General features: G+C 35.1%; 3 protein-coding genes and 1 non-coding gene across 4 annotated transcripts; 1 reads left to right on the forward strand and 3 right to left on the reverse strand.

Annotated features, from left to right (window-relative positions):
* Positions 1-3,287: 3,287 nt before the first annotated feature.
* Positions 3,288-3,439, forward strand: LOC148768636 (U4 spliceosomal RNA). The gene has a single exon (XR_016033336.1). It is a non-coding gene; the product is annotated as a U4 spliceosomal RNA (small nuclear RNA).
* A 1,974-nt stretch (positions 3,440-5,413) lies between these two features.
* MCM3 (Minichromosome maintenance (MCM2/3/5) family protein) lies at positions 5,414-10,046 on the reverse strand. The gene is made up of 16 exons (XM_012974796.2): positions 9,849-10,046; positions 9,633-9,751; positions 9,332-9,540; positions 8,620-8,750; positions 8,299-8,537; positions 7,969-8,205; positions 7,715-7,869; positions 7,421-7,629; positions 7,159-7,324; positions 6,873-7,072; positions 6,711-6,770; positions 6,530-6,619; positions 6,194-6,393; positions 6,044-6,109; positions 5,802-5,943; positions 5,414-5,715 (listed from the first exon to the last, which is right to left on the reverse strand). Exons 1-16 carry the CDS (start codon positions 9,912-9,914, stop codon positions 5,653-5,655), a joined length of 2,352 nt encoding a protein of 783 aa, XP_012830250.2. The 5' UTR covers positions 9,915-10,046; the 3' UTR covers positions 5,414-5,652.
* Positions 10,047-10,482: 436 nt separating this feature from the next.
* KASI (3-ketoacyl-acyl carrier protein synthase I) lies at positions 10,483-14,029 on the reverse strand. Its single transcript, XM_012974798.2, has 7 exons — positions 13,451-14,029; positions 12,436-12,867; positions 11,997-12,170; positions 11,529-11,642; positions 11,289-11,390; positions 11,080-11,146; positions 10,483-10,964 (listed from the first exon to the last, which is right to left on the reverse strand). Exons 1-7 carry the CDS (start codon positions 13,901-13,903, stop codon positions 10,897-10,899), a joined length of 1,410 nt encoding a protein of 469 aa, XP_012830252.2. The 5' UTR covers positions 13,904-14,029; the 3' UTR covers positions 10,483-10,896.
* A 974-nt stretch (positions 14,030-15,003) lies between these two features.
* LOC105951378 (uncharacterized protein ycf23) lies at positions 15,004-17,859 on the reverse strand. The gene is made up of 9 exons (XM_012974799.2): positions 17,503-17,859; positions 17,353-17,418; positions 16,823-16,897; positions 16,373-16,435; positions 16,214-16,273; positions 15,890-15,979; positions 15,669-15,776; positions 15,435-15,557; positions 15,004-15,338 (listed from the first exon to the last, which is right to left on the reverse strand). Exons 1-9 carry the CDS (start codon positions 17,707-17,709, stop codon positions 15,207-15,209), a joined length of 924 nt encoding a protein of 307 aa, XP_012830253.2. The 5' UTR covers positions 17,710-17,859; the 3' UTR covers positions 15,004-15,206.
* Between the last annotated feature and the right edge of the window lie 1,154 nt (positions 17,860-19,013).

Raw genomic sequence — 19,013 nt, forward strand, 5'->3', positions numbered from 1 at the left:
ATTATACCATTGGAGTTTATAACTACGTCTCAAGGGGGTGAGTGTAATTATTGATACCACAGGGACCTTAAAGTTATTTAAGTATACCTCAGGGGTGTGGGTGTAATTTACCCTATATTTAATTACAAAGTATTATATTTCTTTCTCTCAAGAAAGTACAAAAAGAAAAATCTTCTTAAGATATTTAAATCTTGTCAACAAATAAGATAATAAGATTTCTTCCTTTTCCTCAAAAAGAGAAAATTCGTCAAGATACTTAAATCTTGTCAATAAACTAGAGAATATTAATTTCTCCAAATGGTGGTTGATCTCCACTATTCAATATTAAAGTTAGAATATATAAATTCTAATCTTCATCGTTCATAATTTAGGATTGTATGTCCTAAACATGCCGTTCAAAGTTCAACCAAATCAAACGATTAAATTCTACAAAATGAGCTCTTACGTAAACTGCTAGAATTTTCTTTCAACAAACATCCATTGTTGTTTACAACTATTTCGGATGTTCGAAAAATCAAAATCCGATCTCATCTATTCACATTGTAGATCGTAATCTTGCAAATGTGATGTCAAATCAAATTGAACCAACGATTCGATCTTCTTTTATGTTATATCTTGACACAAGAACTACTCATGTGCTCTCATGAATTGCTTCTCTTTCTTTCTATTTCATTTCAATCATGTTTTTAATTGCACTGTAGTATGATTCATATATAAAACATATGTAAGAATCATATAAAACATATGTACATCAATATTATAATAAACATAATATTTGACATGTGACCACGACTTTCATACTATATCATAGAAAAAAAATACTAGTTGATCATAGAAAGAAACAATAGATCAAGCATACTATATCAACATATACATACTATACACACGAGTATATAATACCATCAAGTTTGGACGTAATAATTCATGGCATAAATTAATTCATGTCCAATATAATGAATTGATATAAATTCTATTGCACGTAATCAATGCTTGTCCATGCAATAACACAATTCTAATGAATTAGTATGGCTTACGCAAATAATAATATGTATACTAATATTCCTCTTACTAAGTAACTCATACTTAATATACGAGACAAGTCTAATCGTTCATAGAAAATATTAAAAGCGTTAATAAGATCACGTACTCGCGAATTTCATATAATATATTCGAAAATCAATCAACTGGACGGTTCCACATCAAATGAAAATTGGGAGAAAGTTAATCCCGTATCAAAACTATATGCAATTTATGAAAATAAATATTGTATTTTCATGAGAAATGTCATGCGGTTTATGATAAACTTATTCAAATAATTAACACATACCCTATCATTTTATTGCATTTAGGATAAAATTATTTATATCATTAATGTAGATACACAAACATAATGAATATTCATTAAGCATATATATTGTATATAGTTTACCATTCTTCCACATATTAAAATTAAACTATCATGCAATAATCCACCATAGCTTTATCAATTTATTGCACAAATAGATATCTTATAATTAAAAAACGTACCCGATAAATTATATGTTCGTCAATTCAAATTTTGTGGGTAGCACCAAATCGTGTCAATATTATGGCAGTGCTGAATGATTTAATCATATCTCTTTCGTCTGAAGTCCGCTTTTGTTGATTCAATATGATCCGAATAGCCAACAAAATTTTCTACAACTTTTATCTTTTACGTTTTCTGAGATTCGGACTGGATCATGATCAAAATAAGCCTCGAAGTCGGAATAGGTGTGCTGTAAATTTGCACCTACAATGGAACCAGAAAAAAAATATTAAATAATATTCATGAATCGAAAATAATATAAAACCTCATTATTGATCTTCGATTCAGTCTTCTTTCACCAAAATTTCGTGCATTGGACATTGGTGAGGCGTTAATATGCGACAAGTTGCATTGGTCACGAACGGTTGTATTTTTCATGAAAAGGTGTATCGGTAGTTCTGCCATCCTTTCGTGTTTTCATCATAACTTCTTCGTACAATCTCCGATTGTGACGATTTAACATGTACTGGAAAGATAACTTGATTATCTACAACTTCTGTGAAATGTTAATTTGCCATATTCGGACTTTAACACCTTCGAAAATGGGCAGGAATGTGGACTTCATGTTCTGTCCGAAAATGAACTTTCTCCAATTGTATTTTGTAACTTATTGATTTTTGGCAGACTATCTTCTTCTCCATCTCGTTTACCAACGTGTGCAGAAAACACAATTTACTAAATCACAAAAATATTGTCTTAAGATTGTTGTTCCCGATACATAAAACGGGTAGTGATTTAGTAAAATGATCAAATAAATTAGTCGAAATACGAAAAGATTAGCCGAGGCGAGAAAACTCTTTCCTTAAGACAATATTGCCCCGCTACGGTGCTTACGGTTATTTGGCAAGTGTCTCCCAAGATACAACGGCTAACTCGGCATATGAGCACTCAAAATCCCGAGTACAACGAACGTTACTTTGTGTCTCAAACTCTCGAATCGAATACGGAAGAAAATATTCTACGAAGAATATTTCCGGGCTAAAGAAGGAAGACTTCCATAGAGCAAAATTATGGAATTGAATTGATTTTTATGTTGTTATTAAATCAAACATGTGGAATTTATATTTATAAGTTTCCAATGGTTGTGATTAATGAACACAACCCTTAGGAAATTAAACAAGTGAAGAGGTGTGGCCACACCGCTTCATTGTCACCTATTTGATCAAATAGGTGCCTAAAAATATTTTTTTTTATTTTCATTCAAAAATAATTTTATTTTATTAAATAAAATTCCAACAGGATGTCTACGTTTGCTTAAAACAATAATTTACTCTGTAATGAACCTTTCTTTCATCCATTTTTGTTTCCGTGTTTCTCGTTTCTCCAAAATGAGAGTCCAAGTTATGAACTTATACATCTGAATAAAAACCAAGAAAGCACCATTTCATATCGGTGTATGATTCTGAATAGCTTTTCGACAATTGTTCATATAAATGGGATATAATTACATGTAAGATGTGTGTATTACATTTGTAATGCAGTTTCAGCCTCTTGTGAAAATTTCGACATAATTTACACCAATTCAAAAGGCACTTCTTGTTGATAAAACTGATTTTATTTTTTTTCCAAGAAGAAAAACTCACATAATCACACTGAGAAATACATTTGAGTAGAGTTTGATATAATAAATGATGTTGTATTTATCCCACATCGGAAGAAAAAGTAAACCTAAAGCAATTGAAAGTAGTATATAATAAGGGGCTGGGGCATGGGAAATAGTATCTTTGCGCTTGGGGCAATGACGCAGCTAATGAGGTTCTAACCGAGGCGCGTCTATTGCTGGTTGAAAACTATTTCCAAACCCCCTCTTGGGCTTTGGTTTACACCTAAGCCCTCGAGAATTTCTGGAAGGGCTACCCTTTGGGTACAGCCCTACAATTCTTAGTTTTAAATATTTTCCACCATTAAGATTATTATTCTAAAACATATATTATCTTTTGAATTTAAATAAATAAGATTATTTACTACTAATTATTTACTACTAATTTCAAACACCTTTACATAATTAGTAAGTAATTAGTACTTGAGGGTATTTTTATCCATCAATATCTATTTTCCCAAAATCAAGATCAAGTTTCGTTAATTTTGAAAACAAAAGATCTGGATCATGTTGATGATCGATAAATTCATTCATTGCTGAACTATTCCAGCCGGCGACGACACTCGTTTGGTGGGATCTTCTCACGGGTAGCTAGCTCTGCTCAACGAGGACAACTGCAATCTGTTTCTAACGAGTACCCTCGTAAAGCTGCCGTCGATTCACACTTAACCGGTGCCGGTGCGGGAAAGCCAAAGTGCCTCACGGTTCTTGCTGCGTAAGCAAGCTAATCATATTGCCATGCTATGATGACCTACGGGCCGGAATTATTAAAGCTCGGAGGAACGAACATCAACAATGGTAGTTGCAAATACTCATATCCATGCAAGACAACAAAACTTGCTAGAATTACTTTCGACTATGCCACATAGACAATTTTTTGTCCCTTTCGTCAAAAATCACAAACCAATTAGAGAAATAAAAATCGAAGCTTTCTAGCTTTTTACCAACTAATTTACAACACTAGCATAGCAGCATAGCAAAAAGACACTATTAGAACCAGATGGAAACAACAAAACTATACCAGTTTCCTATCCGCAAAAACTAATATTTATATTTCCTACAAAATGTTGGACAAATAGTGGTGCATTCTCAAAAAATATCACCGAGCACCACCCTCGGGAGGCGGCCACCATCGTGGCGGCGGAAAAGTCAGACCACGACTCTTAGCGGTCGCCAAAAAGTCAACATCTTCATCTCCATCACAAACAACCTCGAACACATTCAGAAACTTTTCACCGTCAAATCCCTCAGTCGGAACCCTAATTTGCTCTGACTCGGCGTCATCATTCAATTCCCCTTCCGAAACCCTAACCCCAACCTTTTTTGGTACCCTCACGCGTTCAGCACATGGATCCTCCTCCGACGATGAGAGGTGGGAGTTGTGGTGGTGCTCCGGTGGTGTGTGGAACACCATATCTTCTTCTAAAGCTTGGTTGTGAGATGAAGCCGCATGTGTAAACACGGCCGTTCCGGCGGGATGAGAAGAAGCCTCCTCGGACGACGGCGACGATAACTCGACCCAGTAGGGATCAATAATCTCCAACCGGAGCAGAGGGCATGTGGTTAATATCACCTCCTGCGAAGATGTTGGCCGGCAGGATTCAATTGTTGAAGCAAATGGGTCTTTTTCCATTTTTTTTTTTGCCACTGTTTCTCGATTTTGGGGGTTAGGGTTTATGGTGATCTTTAAATTGTAACTTCAAATGGAGAGACACCGGTCTTATTGTCTTCCTTTTTCCCCCAAAAAAATCGAATTTTCCTGGCCAATCATTTTAATAAAATAATAATATTTTTACTGGCTTAATCTTAAGTCGAATGGGAGTAAAATATTTAATTTTTTTTTGGGAAAAATACAGTTTTCATCCCTCAAATTTACACTAATTTTACATTCGACCCCTAAGTTCATAAAACACACATTTGATCCCTCGTTTTCATTCAACACTTTTAGTTACTTCAATCAAATTTCCGTTAAAACTAACGGAATCAACCCATCACTGCCTTAGGCCCTTAAGTGATGGACTAACGTTTAGTTAACGTAAATGATCAAAGGTGTTAAATTATTTAAACATGAGGGACCAAATGTATTTTTTCGAACATGAAGGGCAAAAAGTGTAATTAGTGAAAACTTGTAGGGTGAAAAGTGTAATTAGTAAAAACTTGAAGAGTGAAAACTATAATTGTCCCATTTTTTGTTAGATATTCTTATTGGCTGATTCATGGATACTCTTACATAACAACGAATATTTCTCAAATTAATAATTATGCAAAAGTGCACAACATTTTCTCAATACAGTCAACTAAAATGTAACATACTTAGTACATGTCTATAAATACACACTCGTGAACAAGTCAAGAACATGTATTTGAATTTGATACAAATTACAATGGATTGAATAAATTGAAACCAACAATTTCGTTTTTTTCGTTTACTAGTATTGGGAAACTCTCGATATCTCTAATGGCTGACGATCGAATTAAACTGTTCTCACATGAAGTAAACTACATTGGTCTCCTTAGATATCATCAAGCTTCCTTTATCATGCATTATCTGCAATATAAATTTAATTTGCAATACGAACATTAGAAAAAATGATCGAACAAAATTTAATTTTTTTTTTTAAATGAATAAATTACCTCCAAAAGGGACATGATCTCTGTAGCAGAGTAAGGGGCAGCTGCCCCAGAGTTAACAACCCCCTCAATATCAGAAATCGACATTTGATCCACATGTTGTGCATGTCTGTACTTCCCGAGCGCAGCACTGAATGTTTCCAATCTGAACACACACGATAGAAAGAATCGACGTTAGATCATAATTTTCAGATATTGAAAATAAAATTGCTCGAGATTCATCTGATTTTATGTACAATACAAACCTCTCTTCTGCTGATATGTTGGCTCCACTTGCTGGAGTTTCATCTACATCCATTGCTTCTGTATCACTTTATAAAGAAGGAAGAAATTGTCAATGGTTTGGTATTTCATCATTAATTAGATAATAAGCCCCATAAAAATAATGTACTTACTCTGCTGTAGCAGTAGAATCACCGTTATTCGTTGCATTTTTCCCACCTCTATTACGAGTTCCATCGTTATTACCAGCTTCAGTTTCTCTCTCCATTTCTCTCAGCCTGTCTTCCTCTCGCTCCTCCATTTCATTCAGTTCTTGATGATATATGGCAAAATTTAGGACTTGAAGAGCAGATTCAACATCCGATCTCAGTACCTGTTCAAGAACAGACATTAAATACAAGCACCAGATTAGCTTCACAAGTGTAATAAAAAATTCTGAACCATAGTTGCCAGTAAACTTAACGATAGTTAAGAACTATATATCTAAACCAGGGAATCGTGACAAGTACCTGTCTTCGCAACCTCAGTTTCGCATGGGCAGTTGACAGACGGATTATTGTTTCCAGGGTTCTAGCAGTAATTGGAAGTGTCCCTCCAGTCTAAAACATTCCACAATAGCAAAGTTTATATTATTATTACAGCCTTTTACTTCCAAATGTATAAGTCATCTTAGAGGAGTGAACTACAAACCTTAACATTTGAACCTGCATTCCTAAGCTCTGCATATGCAGTTGCTATGTGTTCAGATGCCTGGAGAAATTATTTGCCGAGGAAAAAATCAGAATATGTAATAGATTGGATACCGAAATCTCGCTACTAAAAGATCATGACAGTAAAAGAACAGGGCATTACCTCATCAGTCAGCTCAGGCTGGATCCTGTTTTTCGCATAATGAATGTATTTCTTAAGAAAATTGATAGTGAGAGTATCACGTTTACGGCCCTTGTCAGATCTTTTTCCGTGCAGCATTCGGTTGTATTTGACAAAAACAGAAGAACCATTTTCTGAATTGTCATCCCCCTCCTGTCTTAAACTGTCATCTAATCTTGTGCCTGGCATAAAAATCACAGTGACTTATGACATTTATGTTTTATCTCTATATGTACCTAAATTTATTACTGGTACAGATTTTGCGTACCTCCATCAACCACTGATCGGTACCGATGCATTCTTAAGACATGTTCTGAAATCTGACGATCAATCCCAGGATCCATTTGATCCAAAACGATAAATAGCAAATCAAAACGAGAAAGCAGAGAGTCTGGGAGCCCGATATTCTTAGTCGGAGTTATTGAACGGTCATACTGAGATAATCAACATATGGTATTTATTAATAATGTAGATAGAAAAAAGACAATTCAGCATGTCTTAAAATTTTGCAACTGTTCTAAGATACTTACAGTTCCATATATTGGATTTGCAGCGGCTACCACACTGCACCGAGCATTCAAAGACGCGTGAATACCAGCTTTGGCGATTGTTACAGTCTGCTGCTCCATCACTTCATGTATAGCCACGCGATCTTGATCGTTCATTTTGTCAAACTCATCGATACAGACAATTCCTCTATCAGCAAGGACCATGGCACCAGCTTCTAGTCTTCGCTCGCCTGAGTTCACAAATCCAAGTCTATTAGTAAGTATCACAAAACCATGCTAAACCAAACCCAAATAAATAAATAAAAAGAATAATACCAGTTTCTTGATCAGATGTAACTGCAGCTGTCAATCCAACACCAGAAGAACCTCGACCAGTGGTTGATATGGCTAGAGGAGCAATATTCATGATGGCTCTCAATAACTGAGACTTGGCAACAGAAGGATCACCAACCATCATCATGTTTATATCACTATAAATTATAAAGTAACAAACAAGTTAGGACAAAGTTTTGAGTATAGGCCAAACTGCAGTCTATTGTAGGCAAAAAAACAAGAGAGAGTTTACTTACCCCCTCAAGTGAGTACCGTTCTTCAAGTTCTTTTCATTTCCTCCAAGCATCAATAAAATGACTGCTTTCTTTATCCATAGATGGCCATATATAGACGGTGCAAGAGAATTAGCAAGTAGATCAAATGCATCATCTCTTTCAGAAACCTTTCTAATATTTTTCATGTCGTCGCTTGAATACTGTAAGTTCTGTGACATTTTGTTGAGAAGAGAGACATTGTTGGCTATAAGGACAGTCCTAAACATTAGCAAAACGGAGAGGTTTAGAAACACAAGCGAATACATAGGTGAAAGAGATTACTGATGACTGTTTTGCTATTCACGTAATAACCTGAACACTCCATTCACACTGCCTTTACTGCTTCCGGGTAAGGCTTTGTATGTCCCGACAATTGCCACACGGTCTCCAGGCTTGCAAGAATCGACCAAATCATCTTCTACAATGACATCCACTGTCCTAGGAAGTTGACCAGGAGCTGAGTTTTCTGGTACTTCTTGCATTGATAGTGTCTGATGGTCCTTGTAAACACATAGTCCATACTCGGTTACCAGTAAGTTGCCATTGTCATCCTGAAACAAACTAAACCTCGTCAAAACCCCTTCCGGACAATGTTGTTAAAAAAAGATGAAGAGAAAATGACAGAAATCTTACACGTGTTGGATACACTGAACCAGTTGGCAAGCCAATATTGGATGTAATGTCTCTGTATTCACGCACGGTGAATTTTTCAGTAACAGGGCAGAAGTGGACGCTCTTGACAACCTTTGGCCTAACAAGCGAACCTAGATGCAGAATAAATTATCTTATTGTAATGATAAACTAAGGATCTATAGAAGCACGTATATTTTGAGCTACTCCATCACTTAACATAACTCATATTTGAATGCTATTTTGATATAGAATGAGAATGGTATTCCCAAGCAAACCAATATTTTACTTCACAATCACTTAATAACTTGAAACTACATTTATTTGACAGACATATAAAGAAGAAAATAATTAATCGTAGGTAATTCACCTTGTTGAGGTCTCTCTCACGCATACAGCCATACCAACCATACTACTATGCATATATATTACTAAAATCCTCGTAATTTTCATATCTTTTCCAGTTACATTAGAACCAAATTCAAATGTGGACTTGGATGGCGAAATCCCTATTTCAAATCTTAATGGAGCAAATTTCAATATCCTTAACTTGGAAGGAAAAACGACTCTTAACACCTACACTAATAATCCAGTATACCCAACTTCCCCTTCAAACAAAAGCACTATTCCATCAACGATTCCATTTATGAATATAGCACAAATAAAAAATTTGTCGAGAAGCATAAATATTTTGGAGAGGCAGAAGGGAAATTACATTTGGTGATGATGCCCTCGACGCAGACCATGGAACCAATAAACCCAGACAGAAGTTCTCTTGGCGTCACCCTTCGCGAAACAAACGGGCCCTCAAGCCCAACCAAAATCTGCTCTCCTTCCTTGAGATACTTGGCGTTCATACTCCGCACCATCTCCGTCACTGCATCACAGAGCGGCTGCAGATACTCGCTTGGAGTATGCAAAATCCTGCAATTTCAACAAAAAAAAAAAAATACCCCAAAAAATCATCATTATCTGATTTATTTTCCAGAAATCATAATTTGTAGATAGTAAAGTACCTGCGAGCCAAATCGGTGCCTTCTCTGTGGTGGTAGAAATGAGCAAGATTAATTATACAACGGCGGCGGTTTTGGGTAAACATCAAGTCAAGTGTTGTTTTTAGGTCAATGTTATACTCCTGAAATTGAACAATTTGCAACGATCTTCACCATAAAAGTAAACGAACACAGCAGATCGATTATAGATACAGTAATTGGGGCATTTTAGAGACTTACAGTTTGTTCGAAGAATTTGAGAAACGTCCGCTTGTGCGCTGTCCTGACATCCTCGCTCAAATCCATGGCTAGCGTTCGTATCTGCTCTCTCAATCGCAACTGATTTCTGTGTAGAGAGAGAGAAGTGCGTGCAGTCAAATTCGCTGTATTTTGCTGAGGTTTCTTTTGATTTTGGGGAGTGTGGGGATTGAAGAGTTGGCGGGAAAGAAAGAGAGAGGTGCCGCATTTTGGCGGGTAAAATGAACGAAAATAGTATTTTGGGCTGGGCCCTAATTCAATATCACTATTGGGCTGAATCTGTACTTTATTTATTCCAAAACAATTAACCCAATAATTGTTGGTCCATTTTTTTATTATTAAAGCTGTTTTGTAGATTCTGGATTTTTATTATTAGGTGTATCATGTGAAATTGATGCTTCAAAGATAATTATTATGTCATACATACATATATATATATATATATATATATATATATATATATATATATATATATATATATATATATATGATGTTAGGCTTTACAACTATTTCGACTTGTTCAACTAATTAAATTCAAATATTTAGAAATAAAGAAAAATAATAGATATTATTGTTTTTGTGATACTAATGACTGATAAATAAAAATAAAACTAAGTTTAGGAGAAATATAAGTAAAAACAACTTTATTTTACAGAAAGTGAAAGTACGAACCTATTTTTTGAAACAACCAACAACAAATTATAAGCCAAAAAAAGAAAAAGAAAAACAATAAACGGGTATGAAGCCGAAACTACAGACTCGAATACTAGTAAAACTGCTGCGAGCAAGAATGAAGCAAAAACGTACGCTTTCGCGCACGCCTAAACAAGCAGCAGTAGTTCGAATAAAATGTACTAAAAGCTTACTCAAAATTTAACACTCTAAACAACTTAACGCAATACCGGAAATGCTTAAGTCAGTGATATTTAAAAAAAGAAAAAAGAAAAAAAAACACTAATAAAGATCTGCTTCTTTAAGCACTCTAATTAACAAGATTGCTCTTGCTATAAACCACTCGTTTCGAACATGATCAAGGCTTGAATGCAGAAAACGCGACAACAGAGTTGTGACCGCCAAATCCAAAGGAATTAGAGATGCCTGAATTTTATTTTTAAATACATGTATATATGAGGTGCAACATTAATTAAAAAATGAAAAAAAAAATTATTTGAAATTGATTTTCATAATATCCCAAGAGAGTAGAAGCTCGTACCAACGTTGATTTCATGCTGCTGTTTTTTGTTTGCAACAGTGTCAAACTCCACAGAGGGCTCTGGATTCTGCATTATTAAGAATAATACGATTTTGAATTTTAATCATTCGCAGCAAAGCTAGTCAAAGTATAATATACACAATCAGACTACATTCATATTGCTCGAACAGAATAAAGCCATCAGAATTTATTTTGTAATTTGAACTCACGAATTGATTAATGGTAGGATGAAGCCAGCCTGTTGTGATTGCTTTCACCGTTGCAATGGCTTCTAAACCACCAGCAGCTCCAAGACAGTGTCCTATCATTGACTGCAAGAAGATAGAAAGTCAGACGCAGACGTGTGTTTGTGTGTGTGTGTGTGTGTGTGTGTGTGAGAGAGAGAGAGAGAGAGAGAGAGAGAGAGAGAGAGAGAGAGAGAGAGAGAGAGAGAGAGTAGGAGTACTTACCTTAGTTGCGTTTATTTTGATCTCTTTCGGGTTCTTGAATACCTTCTTAATAGCATTTAGCTCTGCTAAATCACCTACGATGGTGGAAGTTGCATGGGCGTTTATGTAGTTCACCTGAAAATGAATATGTATGGATTTGTTACTACTGTTTGAAAGAATTACTACAATTGTATAATTCACCGATTACTCATTCGGCACCATTGCAGAAGTGGCGTTAACTATAAAAGTTACAATGTTTCAAAAATCAATTTCCGATTTTAAATTTTTGGTTATCCTCATATTTGCTGCTTCATTGACCAAAAAAAACAGACACACTGCATACTAGACTTAAAATTACGCAATTAGGTAGCATGATTCTCACTCCAATCTACCAAGAGATTTATCACTTGAACTCGTGTTATTTACCAAGGCCAACCCAAGAAATCAATATAAAATTCGGTATAAAACTAATTAATTAACAAGCAATACCTCCTCGGGCGAAACACCAGCATCTTCAAGTGCAGCATGGATACACGAAGAAACACCAAGCCCATCAGCTCTCGGATCTGTCATATGATAAGCATCGCAATTTATAGCACCTCCCAAATACTCTGCAATTATCGGTGCCCCTCGCTTCATTGCATGTTCCAAACTTTCCATCACCTGTTAAGAATGTTCAAGAAAATACCAATTTAAGATAGGTGATTAGAGTATAATCGAAAACGAGTTCTTAAATTTATGGCTGAAATTGACCATCTTCTTTTGTGGAGTACGGCACAATTTCACATTTTAAATACCATCCCAAAAATTTAATAATCAATATACAACAGCCAATAAGTTTTAAGCATACAGCTAACCTTTGAAAGAGAATTTCAAGAACAAAAAATAAAACGGTTGAACTAAGAAGCAACTACAATGGCACACTTACCAAGACTCCAGCACCTTCACCCATAACAAAACCATCTCTCTCTTTGTCCCATGGCCTAGAAGCAGTTTGTGGGTCGTCGTTTCTTTGAGACAAAGCTCGGCATGCAACAAAACCACCCAAACCAATCGGAATAATGGCGGCTTCAGTTCCACCGGCAACCATCAGATCAGCTTCACCTCTACGGATGTGATTAGCCGCAGCGTAGAAGCAATAGTTAGAGGTAGCACAAGCAGTTGAAATCGAATAATTGGGGCCCATTAATCCGAGATCAATCGCAAGCAACGCGGACCCCATGTTTGTTATAGCATAAGGTATGAAAAACGGAGTTATTTTCCTGTGGCCTTTCTCTATTAGAGCCTGAACACCGTCGGAGAAAACCGTTAGACCGCCCATTCCTGTACCGACCAGAACACCAGCTCGGGTCTTGTCAATCTGAAATAATGACAAACCAGATAATTAGCGGCATTGCGTAAACCTTCAAAAATCAAGAAAAAGAGGACACATATTGGCTATCAAAAGTTCGACACATAACTAAAATCAGATGACATATTAGTGCAGCCATTTCCATAACTAAAATCAGATAACACAAAAGTTCGACACATAACTAAAGAGGAAACGGGTGCTATTCATCGATAAAAACTTTACAATAAATTACATTCTAGAAATCAAGAACATGATGAAATTTGCCCCATTTGAAACTATGTCAAGACCACCAAGTAAAATATGGTTTTAAGAGAGGAGTTCAATTAAATCAAACAGTGCCCAATTGGCCAATTCAAATACAGCTTATTATAATCACACAAGTATTAAAATAATCATAAATCCCTTCTCTCTATCAGTATTCCGATCAACATAAGCTACTTACTACTGAAACAATATCCTCATTACATATAAACCCATAATTGAAAAAACGAATTGAAGAACGAATCAAGCTATCCAACAAAAACAATCGAAAAAACTATCATTCAATCTCCAATAATTAACTCAATTAAGCTCAAAAAAACATCCATTGTACCGTATTAAGCTTGTCGCCGCCGAGATCTGCATCCTCGATCGCTTTTTTGCCGGCAACAATGCAGTACCTCAAGCAATCATCCAATCTCCGGTCATTTTTGCCATCAATGTAACCCTCAGATTTGAACCCCCGAATCTGCCCACCGAAGCGCGTGGGGAACTTGGACACATCGAATCTGTCAATGGGGGTGATGCCGCTCACACCACTCAGCAGCTTCTCGTAGTAGGCGTCCACATCGTTTCCGAAAACCGAGACCAGGCCCATGCCGGTGATCACGACGCGTTTCTTCGGGTCCGTCTCGCGCTTGGGCGGCGCCGCCGTGACGGTGGATGCGGAGACCTTGAAGGGGAGCCTCTTAGCGGGGGTTTTGGCATTGTTCCCGGTGGAGATTTGTGGCTTGCGGAGGGGCTCGAGGGGAGAGGGGCGGAAGGTGGTGGGGTTCAGAGCTTGCATGGTGGCTGGTGGTGGTGAATCGGAGTTTTCGATGACAACGATGTGGTTGTGCTGAGATGACTCGGGATTGTGTTTAGGGGAGAGTGTGACTGTGTGTGTTCTTTCTTATATGCATGTTATTTCTTTGTTTATAAATTAAAAAATTATATATTTTTTTCAAATAATTATTTTTGTTTATAAATTAAAAAATTATATATTTTTTTTCAAATAATTATTTTTTATAATTAAATCTGAAATAGATAATTCGATTTTTCTCTCTCCAACTCAACAAAATTTTCCTCCCAAAACAATGAAGAAACTTATTATTAGTAATAATCTTACTTAAATAATATTTTTTTCTCGGTTCTGGCTGGGTGAGACTGTGCTGAATTATTAACTCGATAATTTAATATTTAGCTAAATTAATAGAATTTTCTACTCCCGCCTGCATTAATTTATAAATGTTTAGCTGTATATCACATGATTTGTCATTTAGAGATTCTAAAAATGATTTATGGTTTATATATGTGTGTGTGTGTGTGTGTGATTTGAACTAAATTACACCTAAATTGAAACAAGAAACTAATATCATCTTCACTACATTGTGCCCTAAACTAAATTATAGGTAATAATGTGGGTATCTAACTCAACCAATTTTCACCATATGCAGTTGGATAATTGAAAGAATAATGAAATGAATAAATCATATATATTCAATAATTCAAACCAAACCTATGCAGCTTTCTCATTACAACCCAATTAATTTCTATTTCCCTTATTTCAAGGGTACAAAAACATATCTAACTTACTATTAAGAGGAAATTACGTCTACCCCTAAAGTATGTTCAAATTACAAAAAAATCGTCATGTTTGGGTAATAACAACCACCCATCAACTACTGAATGAAGGTTTTTTGGGTAAAACAATATATAATTGAGGGGTGATTATAATTATCCAAAAACGAGGGAAATTTTCGTAATTTAGACTAACCTCAGGGGCCCCTAGCTAATTTGCCCAATTATTGTTTTTATGTTTCAAATATGGAGGCTTTAGTAGTATAGTGGCTGGCACCCATATAAGTAAATTATGGCAACTCTATAGCAATAATGTGAACAACTTAATTGAAATGTCACACACTAATATAACCAAATATTACAAATAATTAATTTTAAGTACATAGATAGTAGATATTTTGCATTTGATGACAACATCAAGTTCTGAAATAAAACACCATTACCATAACATTAATTCTTATCTTATCTTATCTCACTAATTTTTTATTTTTTTTATTATAATTAATTTATTTATTTGAAGTTTTTCGGAATTATAGTCTCAAATTGCTCTCACGAACCACATTTGCTCCGTTGTTCGATAAAGTCAACGACTCCGATATACTTTTGACCTCCGCGATCATAGCCACGATGTCGTTGAGCTTGTTGACTGCGGACCCCACACCCTTGAATCGCACAATTAAACAAAAAAATAAGTAAATTTGCAAAATACATAATTAACTTTAGTATATATTTTAGTTTGAAATGAAAATAATTAATACCACGCCACAAGCTCCGGCCGTAATAGCCATTGGTGCAGTAACAGAGCTTAGTCCAGATGAACACATGACCGGGATTTGAACTGCACGTGAAATCGAATACGCTGCTGCAAGTGTCGGGCTTGCCTGAAATTTATCGACAATATTATTAATGTTTGTTTGTAATTGTTATTAAATTTCCCAATAAAAATCGTGCTATTTTTTCGATTAATTGAGCATGTAAAATAAATGTGTTACCTTTTCGATTAAACCGAGAATACCAGCCTTTGAAGGAGAAGAACATTTTCCACCCTCGGTTTGGATGATATCAACTCCTTCTTGTTCCAATTGCTCTGCCAGCTTGATCTGTGTTGGCAGGATAAACGAGCATTTTTTTTTTTGGTTGAAGTGAAAAATGGTCGTAAATGAAATTAGAAATTATGTTAATGAATATTCGATTGGAAAAAGAAGATGAAAACCTGGTCCGGAAGGGGTAGTGTGTGAGGTACGGTGACTGATAGTGCAATGTGTGGAAGAATTCTCCTCGTCTCCTTCGTTAAACCAAGAATCTGCATAATCAAATTTAAAAAAAAAAATATATCATTTAAAATATAAGACTCGTCCGTTTCGAGAAGCTGGTTATTCTTGTACAGTGTCGAAACCGCAATAAGTTAATCAGCAAAATTTCCATTTAATCAGTAGTGGAGATGAACTACACTTTGTTGAAATTCGACAATCTTTTTTTTTTCTGCAAACGAGAAAATCGAAAAGACGGGATTTTTACAGAACAAGAAAGCAGATACCTGCTCGGGCGTGAAAGTCAAGCCCATTTCATAAAATGAATCATAGTTTCCAATCTCAACCTGACAAAAAGAAAAGTAAAGCTTAAATGCTTAATATAACTAAAATGACATCATTTAAATTAATAAATTTAGAAAATCGAAGCAAGTCGAGAATCCAACCATTGAGGCTCCTGCTTCAACGGCAGCTGGAAATGCCGATGGATCTACCGAAGAAACACAAACCTGCAAATTAAAGATAGCATGATATAAATATAGTTAAACCGGCAATTTTATCTTCGATTAGGCAACTAAACTAAAGCCATGGTTTTAATCGAAGATCAATTGAATTTAGAAAAATCTGCAGAGTGGTTATAACGAGAGCGTCGATTTTATTAGTTGTCCATTATTAAATGTCGAATGTTGCATCAAATACGTCGATTCTAAATAATTAAAACAAGTTCCTATATTTTACACGAGCATGGAATTTGGAATGTTGCATCAAAACGTCGATTCTAAATAATTAAAATAAGTCCCTATATTTTACACAGAGTGTGGAATTTGGGAAGAATATTTATCAAAAATGCATTTTCAACGAGTGGTCAATTATTTCACCAAATAGTCGGTGCTTACCGGAAGTTTAGTCAAGCTAATAGCAAGTTTCACTAATTCCGGGTCACAGGCGATATCGACATGAGTTGCCCCTCCCTGACAAAACGAGCATAAACATTAATTAGACACAGTCACCGAAATAAATGATTAATGAATAATGATACTATAAAACATGCAAAACAGATTGATCTTTAGAATTCTTGGACCAGAAACGTCGAGTCTATATCGAAAGAAAATATATTTCTACCGGCTAAAAAAGAAATCTATCGAGGCTCGATGAACATATTAACGGGTCTAATCCAAAATTTATGTATCATAAAACTAATGGCCTCTAAATCTTATAATAATCCCAAATTCAACATTCAAGAATTAAGCTGCAAGAAACTTATCTCACACTATCAGTTAAATTATCCATATTGGATAGACTATATTAAACATTATAAAGCCATCAAGTAAACATTTTTATTGTGCAAAACATGTCATACAATTGACATCAAGAAAAATACTATTACAAATAATAATAATTAAAAAAAAAAAAAAAAAAGACAAACCTTATCTGCAGCAGAAACAACAGCAGCTACATTATCTCTGTTCAAATTCTGCAAACCAGAAATGATCTGCAAGAAACACAAAATGTCAAAAATATATATAAATAAATAAAAAATGCAATAAAAATCAAATCTTTATAACTGAATATTAACTTTGAGGGCTCTTCTTTGATGAAATTCCTTCAAGACTGTTTCTTTGGTGATAGAAAGAGAAGCCCTTGTAGTATTGAAAAGGGTTCTTCTTCTGGTACATGAAACTCGTTTTGGAATAAAGGAATCTAAATTCAGAAGAGGGTTTTGATTCGATTTCAAGATTGTGTGAGATGGAGCTGACAAAGGGCTGAAAATTGAGGAACTCATTTCTCTCACACACACTGCTGCTGCTTCTTTTTTCCCTACTGTGTTTTAGTGGGTAAACAATGGAGGGAAATGAATAGATAAGGTGAAAGATTTTTTAATTATTATTATTATTTTGTGGGATTTTCTGTAAATAAGTTGTAGATTCAATTTGCAGTTAACTCAAAATTCTCTGACTGTTTCAAGAAAGGGAAAAATACAGTTCTAGTCCTTTAATTTTGCAGAAATTCCGTATTTGGTCCCTTATGTTTGCATAAAATTATATTTGGACCCTCATGTTTCAAAGTTTCAACACTTTTAGCCATCTTTGTCAGATTTTCGTTAGCACTAACGGAATCAAGCGTATGCATTTCACTGAATTAACTGACGGACTAACGATGAATTAACATAAATGGCAAAAAATGCTAAATTATTGAAACATGAGGGGACCAGATGTGTTTTTTATAAATATGACGGACCAAATGTGAGACCAGCACAACCTTAAGGGATGGAAAGTGTAATTCTCTCCTTTTCAAGAAATCACGGCCCATTTGTTATATTATGGCCCATAGTTTTAAAATAAATAAATAAATAAAATTCTTCGACCAATTTGGATATATTACTTCACACTGAAAAAGCCCATTATCTGTAAGTGGGCTCCATAGCAGAAGCCCATTAAATTGACGACTGATTCAACATGATTTGATTAGTATTACTTACATTATTGGAGAGGTAAATTAGTCAACGGCTTGGAGAAATTTAGTAGAAATATTCCAGGTCAAATTATATTGAACTGTATATATAATAAAAAAATATTAAATAATGGAGTAGTACTATTCAAAGTCAAAGTTGAGTATTTTTCTGACGTGGACTGGGGTTTGCTACTAGAAGGCCGCTTCTCCTTCTAGAATTTAGAGCCTGGTATACGGCTAACTGTACAGCTAAGCCAAGCCGAGCCGCCTAAATACTCTTCTTGTGCAAACTATACAGTGAAGAAAACGTGTAGGATAAATTAAGCAACTTATGACAAGTGGGTAACACGACTATAGATGTGCCTAAAATTACTCGAAAAGTGAAGACTTCTCCCACAACGATTTTTCTCAATTTTGGTGAACTTCTTTCGAATTAATTAAAGTACGTGGCGTCACAAATAAGTAGATTTATTATTTTTTGACAACATTAAATAATTTAATTTAATACAATAATATAAGTCTTAACTCTGGTATATTGAAATATCATAGCTCGTTGTTATGAATGTAGGTGCATTACTGACTGAATCACGTAACTTCTGCTTAGTGCTTCTATTATATATATATATATATATATAT

This window comes from Erythranthe guttata, chromosome 8 (assembly GCF_056151865.1).
Source record: "Erythranthe guttata isolate IM_541 chromosome 8, IM_541, whole genome shotgun sequence".
Lineage (NCBI taxonomy): Eukaryota > Viridiplantae > Streptophyta > Magnoliopsida > Lamiales > Phrymaceae > Erythranthe > Erythranthe guttata.

Bases quoted from the DNA above. Each gene is read 5' to 3' on its own strand.
- KASI (XM_012974798.2), bottom strand. From the start codon at position 13,903: ATGCAAGCTCTGAACCCCACCACCTTCCGCCCCTCTCCCCTCGAGCCC. The intron at 11,147-11,288 runs GTGAGTTCAAAT...TTAATAATGCAG, and splicing joins ATCCTACCATTAATCAATTC to AATCCAGAGCCCTCTGTGGA. The intron at 10,965-11,079 runs GTACGAGCTTCT...AATAAAATTCAG, and splicing joins GCAGCATGAAATCAACGTTG to GCATCTCTAATTCCTTTGGA.
- MCM3 (XM_012974796.2), bottom strand. From the start codon at position 9,914: ATGGATTTGAGCGAGGATGTCAGGACAGCGCACAAGCGGACGTTTCTC. The intron at 8,751-9,331 runs GTAATTTCCCTT...TTCTGCATCTAG, and splicing joins CGAGGGCATCATCACCAAAT to GTTCGCTTGTTAGGCCAAAG. The intron at 6,620-6,710 runs GTTTGTAGTTCA...GGAATGTTTTAG, and splicing joins ATGCAGGTTCAAATGTTAAG to ACTGGAGGGACACTTCCAAT.
- LOC105951378 (XM_012974799.2), bottom strand. From the start codon at position 17,709: ATGAGTTCCTCAATTTTCAGCCCTTTGTCAGCTCCATCTCACACAATC. The intron at 16,436-16,822 runs GTAAGCACCGAC...TTTAATTTGCAG, and splicing joins TTAGCTTGACTAAACTTCCG to GTTTGTGTTTCTTCGGTAGA. The intron at 15,777-15,889 runs GTTTTCATCTTC...CTGCCAACACAG, and splicing joins CACTACCCCTTCCGGACCAG to ATCAAGCTGGCAGAGCAATT.